We start from the raw sequence: 8155 nt of genomic DNA, 5'->3' as shown, positions 1-8155 counted from the left end.
TTTCCAACGTAAAACACCCTCCAATCTCTCTCAAAGATTTTTCTCAAGATAGTTGAGTAAGTACAAGAGTTCTCCACATAGTCTAATTGAGAAAGACTCTAGGTCAGAGATGAATTGGTTGAAAGGAATCTGCTCCTGTGAGTGTCTGCCATGCTCAGAGCACATGAACCGTAGGTGGTCAGGCCAGGAGTAGCACAGCTGTCTGACGGCCGGCCAGTTTGCAAAGTCATCCTTCCCCTGCTTCCTTTGCCTGCTGAGCACCATTAAAATATTAGACCTAGAGGAGACCTGACTGATCACATTACCCACTATCTTCATTTCACAGAGGAAGAAACCAAGGGACAGAAAGGTGAAGGGCTTTGCCAGGATTACCCAGTAAGTTAATGGCAGGGCTAAGAAAGAACTCAGGCCTTCTGACAACAGTCTAGTACTCTTTCCACTATATACCACACTTTTCCCCTCTCAAGGTCTCCTTCCTCTAGCAAACAGCTGAAATGACGTCTCCTGTCAGGTCTTGTCTGCCTTCATTTGAGGCTCGAGGCTCGTAGGTCTCTCTCCTTCTCAACCTTCCTCCCTCCCTCCCTTTCTTCCTTCTGGCCTTTCTGACTTCCTCCCATTTCCTTCCTATTCTGCTATATATAAAATACAGCAGAAGGACGCATAAAATACCTCAAGATCATAAAAACAAGTAAAAGAAAAAGTAAGGGTCAAATTATAAGCAGAGAGGAATGAGATCGAAAATGTGTATTATATTAAGCTAAATACTTGGTACAAAGGCAAGTCCTAGATTTGTCTCCAAGCATTCTAACAATGAAAACACAATGCCCAGGAGTCTTTCTAATAGACCAATTACTTGAGATGACACAATTATTCTTAGTACTGAAACCAGAATTCTTCAGAGGTTCCTCATAAGAAAAATATTTGAAGTTTTTTTCCTTCCCCTTTAGGTTATCTGGCCTGGAAGAGGCTGAAAAGATAAGTCTTTAGGAGTTTAATTGGTATTCACCGTTAATAAGTCTTCGCCCAAGTCGCAAAGGTGGTAAAAGGTCCTCCTAAAACTTACATGAGAGTGACCTCCCTGGTCATCCCAGTCACTGTCTCCTGCCCTGCCGTGACGACTCTGACAGGTGAAGGTTGGCTCATGGCGGGAAAGAGACTCAGTGAGACCCTCGCCTTTCTTGAGGCCTCCTGTAGAGTTTGAACCAGGACACATCAGAGAGAGAGCAGGAGAGGGTTTGGGTATTTCTTGCTAATTCAAAGAAGAGAAGCATCTTCTCTTTTTCTATTAACACAGATAATGAGGAGTAAATGCAAATTCCTAACAGCCAGGTCATTAATACATATATTCACATAGAGAGAGAGGAGGATCAGAATGAGAACGTAGAGGTGAGCTCTAGAGGTTTCCCTTCACACGCAGGTTGTCCAGTTTCCAAGGGCGCTATGGTCTGAATAGTGATGAGAAATCTGCTTTCATTTTCAAATAGCATTCTTCGGGGTTTGATTTATATCTCAATAAGTTTTTGTACTGCAGAATAATTCTGTGTATTGACTGTATTTAGGGGAAGTGTGTCAGAATACATCTGAAATAAAGAAAGCAGAAGACAGGTAGAAGCGCATCAGCCCACTGATCTTTCCCAGAGAGGCTCTGAGTCCCCAGCGGCCCCAAGACAAACTCATTCCGTGAACCTTCCTTGCCCTCTGCTATTCACGACCGAAGTGAAGAGTCTGGGCTCGCAGACTCAGCCAGTTCCAGGCAGGAAGCCTTCAATGCGGCAGGCACATGCTCACAGTGTTATGAAAACCCCAGGGTAGAACTGGACTTGCGAGCACCCGTCACATTCTCTTATTACATTTTCTTAAGTCAGATTTCGTCCTCTTGAACTGCTGTGCTCACTGCTCATTTAATTAAACTTTTGTATGTATCTATTTTGGAGTGTGACTCTATTTTTACCTAATTATTTGCACTTCTCCTATTTACATAAAATAGTCAACGTCTTTTATATTTACCTCAATTCCCTCCAAGATCAATAAGGAACATTTGTCAGTATAATAAGATCTCTTAAGACAGGTCTATTTGCGAAAGGATCTGAAGAAACCCAGGCCCACCCCAAAACGCGGGGTCAAGAGAAGGAGATAACTCAGAATTCTGACGGGGAGATTGGAGATACTACCCTGCATGTCCCAAAGCATCAGTAGAGGGCAGTGGGTAGCAGGATCAGAAGGTGGGGCCTGGCTCACCTTGTTCCTTCCACTGCCTGGGAGAGGGCTCCATCCTGCCAGAGTCTTTAAGGAAGCCCTGGGCCTCAACGTCCCTGTTCCGACCAAAAACCCTGTGAGGAGGTGGAAAGCCATCTCTATTCTGTCAGCTTTTCTCAGGAAACGGTTAGGGGTTGGCTAAAGGCTTCTTGACCTCTTTGGTTTCTAAATAAATTATGTCTTTGAGAAAAAAATCATTCTTCCTAGGATTTAGAATTTTCAGAGAGATCTAAAGTGAAAATGTCCAGGAACCAAATATTGATTTTTCTTCGCTATGGCAGTTATCAGTTTATGGACGAGTTCTTAATATGCAATATTAAGAACACAAAAGAGCATTTCTCTTTTACAAAACAATATGCTGTCCAACTTTTTGAAAATATCTCCGATAAACAGAGCTATGCAACTCTGGGGCAATGTGGTGGTTTGTGGTAATTTGCTACAGTAGTTCGAGCAAGTGAACACAATAAAAAAAATCATCGTCCCTGCCCTTAAGGAAATTTATAATCTCCTACATGGAAGCAGGTGGCTCAGAAGGGCCTTAAGAGCGAGAANNAAGAGCGTCCGAGGCAAGAGAGTGAGAGATCATCTCCATGAACAGAAACAGGAAAGGCCTCAAATATGGAGTAGCTTATGAATAGCCAAAGAGTGGACTGAATTCGGCAGGTAGAAATGGGGAGTTTGGATGGAATGGTATTCCAAGCAGAGGGAATTATGGGAGAAAAAGAGCCAAAACTTAAGATGTTCAGAGGATCTCAAATGAGTTTGGTTAAATTCCACCTACGGAATAGAGTTCTAGAAAAGCAGGTTAGTATTATTAGAGAGTCCCAGAAACAATGTGTATATTTTAACATATTTCTGTGCCAGAGAAATTTGAGTTGGTATGAAGATCACCCAGGCTAGTACTGCTATTTTATATATAGAAAAGGGAATTAAAGGATCGATTTACTTTCCCCAAGTTCAGATAGCTAGGTCTGAAATAAAGTCAGTACTAAAATCCAAATCTTTTCTTAGTAATTAAGTCATCTTTGCAGTAAATTTCTGTCTTTCAAATACAGCTTATTCTCTGGCCTAATTTTTAAAAATTTTTACTACTAAATATCAATTAACTGTCACTTTTTGAGCCTCAGTTATTTATATTCAATAGTAATTACCTATCTGGTTATGGCTCAGAAACACACACAATAAATCTTTTCATAAAGATTCCTAGTGGTGTCGCCGGGCACCCTCCCAACCTGACCCTCCATCTTTCCCAACCTTCTATAGCCCTTAAAATAAGTCTAGAAAGTCACCATTTAGAATGTTTTATTTCTAATATTATGCTACATATGAAATCTTTCGATATAGAAAATTAAAAAATAGAAAACTGACCCATTATCTCACTAATTCCTGTTGACTTTTTTTTTTTAATGAAATACAAATACATAAGAAAACACAAATACTTCAGAAAAACAAAGAGTGGAAATAGGAAGTAGGAACTCCCCTTAGTTTGCTCCCAGGTCTTTCTCCAAACATACATCACCAACAAATTCTTGTTTGTCTTTCCAGAAAAAAAAAAAAAGTGCAATTGTCGATGTTTTTCTTAATGTAACACTATACACAATGTGCTGTGCCTTACTTTTTTTATTTTCCTTCAAGATATATCTGGAATCTTTCAATTTTACAACCTACAGAACCTGACGCAGCTTCATAATACACCATTGTAAAGATGTACCAACATTTAGTTAACCAGCTCCCCATTACTTCCGTTTTTGTTACTATAAACAGTGCGGAACAATGTCTTATACATACATCTAGAATGTTTTTTCTTTTGTTTTTTTTTCTTTTTTTTTTTTTTACATCTAGAATGTTTTTGGGAGTATATCTTCAGAATAAGTTCCTAGTTGTAGAATTACTAGGCATTATCACGCAATATTCCCCAGCTAAAGACCATGTAATACTCCCCCACCCCACGGGAGGTAGAATCAAATCCAAATATCCTTATTACCAAGTTGCCAAGACCTGGCCTGCCTGTCTCTTTACCCGTCAGTTACTCTTTATTTATAACCTGGGGATACACCAGCCTTTTGCCCTTACTCCTGCAAACTCTTTTCTTACCCCAAGACTTTTGTACTTGCTCTTGCTTCTTGTAACTTTCTGCAAGATGTGGCTGCCTCTTTGTTACTCTGGTTTCAAATCGAAGTCATTTTCTCTGTGTGGCCTAAAAGGGCTTAAATGAACACTTCCATTCCTTCAGGTCATACTGACTTTCTTTTCTTTCCTTCTTTCTTTCTCTCTTTCTCTTTCTTTTTTTCTTTCTTTTTTCTCTTTCCTTTTCTTTCTTTCTTTCTTTCTTTCTTTCTTTGGAGAGATGGTCTTAAGCAGACGGCTAAGCCCAGAGTCTGTGGGGGGCTGGATAGAATCACTATCAGAGCCTAAACCAAGAGTCGGAGGCTTAGCCCACTGCACCCACCCAGGCGCCCCTGATTAATTTTCATTTGAGCGCTTCACTCTATGAAATTATTTTGTCTTCCCCTCTGAAATGTGAGCTCCAAAAGAGCAAGAGCCCTATCTCTTTTCTTCTCCACTGAGTCTCAAGAGCTCAGAAGAGCACAGGCTCAAGAATATCTGGTGAATAAATGGTTAGATGGTAAATGGGTTTTAAATGATCAAATAGGGAGCCAGAAATATACTATATACTATATTATATACTATATTATACTAAATATACTATATATATATATACTATATTATCAGAAATATAGTAAATGAGAATGTTTCATACTGGTTTGAAATTGATGTGATGACTCGTAAGGGCACAGAATTTGAAAATCAAATCTTTTTAAGACTTTAGACTTATCCTTGCAATATACAGTAAAACGTTTGCTGGAATTTGATTCCTTTCTCACTTCCTTCCCTTCTTTCATTTATTTAATCAATCATTCATTCATCTTACAAATATTTATTGATTGTTCAGGGTCCCAGGTACTGTAGAAAATCTTTATCTCTCATCAGACCACACCCATCTTCTAGGTCAATATCACCAAGCCTTCAGGCCTGGGCTTTATTTTTAAATTCATTAGGACTTGTACTGCAGAAGTATCTAGAATGACAACCCTTAAATGGAGAGACAAGGAAAGTCTATACATGAAATCTTTGAGAGGATCACCTTATAATTACTAATTATCAACCAGTCTAGCCCTTTGATTTATGTAATATGTGCTGGATTTTAAAAACCCTTTCTTTAATTTCTTATTATATCTTCCTCCTTTACTATTTCTCCCAGTTCCCACTTTCCTGTGGTTCCAGGCAACCTAACTTTGAATGAAAATACCCTCTACTAGGACTACAGGTGAGGTGGGGAAATGAACACCAGAGTAAGGAAGGGAATTTTCTTCTTGGTCCTAATGTCCACCGAATTTTTAAAGCATAGGTTCCTTCTTATATTTTAAGCTTACAATTACATGCATAGATTAATTCTTAGATACCTCCACGTCTCCTATACCTCATTTTTCCGAACCTGTGGGTAATGAGTAGAGGGGCGGAAGGAGTAGAAAATCCTTTTCCTTCTGAGAATAAAGAGGGGTGTAAAGAGAAGCTGAGTTTAGGACACTTCTATGAGACCGGGGGTTCGGAGGGCGTCGACATTACATTTAGCCTTCTCCTCAACACAATTCTCTTCCACCTACCCGTGAAACACATAAAACGAAATTTCTCATGCATATAAATAAAGTTTTTGCATTGGACCAGGTGGTCCAGTTCTCCTATCTGCTAACTTCCTTCCCCCCTTTGTCTCAGTTCATTAGCTCTACCTCTCCCCGTACCCAAACCCTCCACCTAGCCCCTCTCCCTCTTCCGGCTACTGGTGGCTCTCCACTTTCCACCTCCTCATCCCCAGCATCCCCAGCCCGCGAGTGATAGAGGAGCCCTGGGGGCTGCCGGGCCTCAGGTCGGCGGTAGTCAAAGCCATCGCCCTGGGGTGGGGGGGCCCCGAAAGTACGGCGGGGACAAGGAGGTGGAAAGCGCGTTCCTCTCACGTGTGATCTCAGCACAAATTTGCCTGGAGTTCTCCTGGCGAGAGAGCTGGCAGGTTTTACTGTTTCTTTATCGCCTACTAGCCCAGCTTGCAGGTCCGCGCGCCTGAGGGCTGCGCCTGGCAAGCCGAAACTACATTCAAAGGCAAGGCTAGGCTGCCCACGAGGTTGGGATTGGGGAAAGTGAAGGACCTCGAGGCCACTTCCTCCTCCTCGGCGCCCTTCCTCCACTCCCCTAGTCACCTTCGCGTCAGCAAAACTGCCCCTCAGGGCGAGAGGTCTCGCTCTCTCTCTCAAAGGGTTAATTTTCCGATCGCACGAGGGGGAGGAGATTTCCCTGTAGACAAGTAAAAAGGGTGATGGACAAACGTGCGGGCACTAAGACCGCAAGGCATTCATTTCCTCCAACGGTGGATGCGGACGCCGGGAGGAGGAGAGCCCCGGAGTGAGGAGCTGGGCGCCGTGGCACAGGCAATGCTCAACCCTGGATGTAGCTGAGAGAGGCTGGGAGAGGCCGGCCTCCGGAGATCCTGCGGCGAGGGGAAGACCTAGGGGGGGTGGGTGGGGAACACAGACAGGAGAACACTCGAAATCAAGCGCTTTACAGATTATTTTATTTTGTGTAGAGAACACGTAGCGACTCCGAAGATCAGCCCCAATGAACATGTCAGTGTTGACTTTACAAGAATATGAATTCGAAAAGCAATTCAACGAGAATGAAGCCATCCAGTGGATGCAAGAAAACTGGTAGGTGATGCTTTCGCCTGATACTCTTCCCGGGAGCCCTGCGCGTCTTCCCGGTGTGCCTTAATGTCGGTGTTTTCTGTCTGGGGCGTGAATGGAGCGATGAATCTCGGGCAGCAGAAAGAGCTGGTCGCTGAGTTCCCGGGTCTCCGGGTGCAGGAACCGCTGGAGCTGCATGAAGCGCGTGGGTCTGTGAGTGCCCCTGTGTGAACCGCGGCTACACATGCATCTTTAACATAGATTATATAACATAGAACATACAGGAGTATATAGAGTAGATGTCTGCGCGACACGGAAGGCGGGAGAGATGCCACGGTCCGGATTCCCTACCTGTGCTATCTTCTGGTTTTCATCTAGATTTGGGTTTTCTCGCTCGGGCCTCCCGCACGCTGAGTGTGAAAGGCAGTGGAGGAAGGACCCAGGCTTCTGCTCCGTTTAACCCTCTTCCGCCTGCGCTCTCTGGTCCTCGCCCTCTCCCCATCCCTCGTGTCCTTCTTTTCTCCTTGCAGCCCTCCTACTTCACTGCCCTACTCTCTGCTCTGCTGCTTCCCGGCCGGATTTCTCCTTTCCTGGACCCCTTTCCCCACGCGGATCCCTTTCCGGTTTCATTAAGAGGCGGGGGCGGGGGGGGAGGGGACAATGAAAACAGTAATAAAAATGAATGAACCCGAGCGAGTGGAGCCACGCCATTATTAAGTTTCTGTTTTACGGAAACGCCTTTTGGACACACTCAGTTCTAATTCAGTAGGAAGCTGTTGATTGGAGTTGAGACAGATTAAAAACCCCTCGGTCCGCAGAGTCCTTGGGGGCTCTTCCCCAGACAAACTTCTAATAGAGAAAGAGTCTTGCTTGTTTAGTGTGTTCCCTCCGCCAGTCCTTTCGAAAATCCCTGTGTGGGAGGCGATCCTGTGTCACCTTGCAGTATTTAACAGGGGAGGGTGTGCTCGTCTCTCTTCCTTGTAGACCGAGCTGCTGTGGCAGACATTCCGGTCCTCTCCTTAAGCCCGGGTCTGGCGATCAGTAAAGGGCACGCTCAACGCATCCCGGAGCTGGGCAGTGGCCTGCAGCCTCCTGGGTGCTCGATGGGAGGGTCGGGCTGAGGGGCTCTCCAGCGCCAAGGGATCCCGCCCGCCGCCGCGCGCGCG

General features: G+C 44.1%; 1 protein-coding gene and 1 long non-coding RNA gene across 2 annotated transcripts in view; one reads left to right on the top strand and one right to left on the bottom strand.

The window, feature by feature from the left end:
* Positions 1-6503: 6503 nt before the first annotated feature.
* Positions 6504-8155, top strand: part of ELOVL6 (ELOVL fatty acid elongase 6) — a 126646-nt gene continuing 124994 nt past the window's right edge. The window contains exons 1-2 of the mRNA XM_008689430.2: positions 6504-6737; positions 6893-7013. Coding sequence (XP_008687652.1) covers positions 6925-7013 — 89 coding nt within the window. The 5' untranslated portion in view covers positions 6504-6737; positions 6893-6924. The remainder of the gene's footprint in view (positions 6738-6892; positions 7014-8155) is intronic.
* On the bottom strand, positions 6859-8149 carry LOC103661744. Its single transcript, XR_005833860.1, has 2 exons — positions 7341-8149; positions 6859-7239 (listed from the first exon to the last, which is right to left on the bottom strand). It is a non-coding gene; the product is annotated as an uncharacterized LOC103661744 (long non-coding RNA).

The sequence above is a fragment of the Ursus maritimus genome, unplaced genomic scaffold (genome assembly GCF_017311325.1).
Source record: "Ursus maritimus isolate PB19 unplaced genomic scaffold, ASM1731132v1 scaffold_11, whole genome shotgun sequence".
NCBI lineage: Eukaryota > Metazoa > Chordata > Mammalia > Carnivora > Ursidae > Ursus > Ursus maritimus.
The sequence above is the reverse complement of the archived record's forward strand: the minus strand, read 5'-3'. Positions and strand labels throughout refer to the sequence as shown.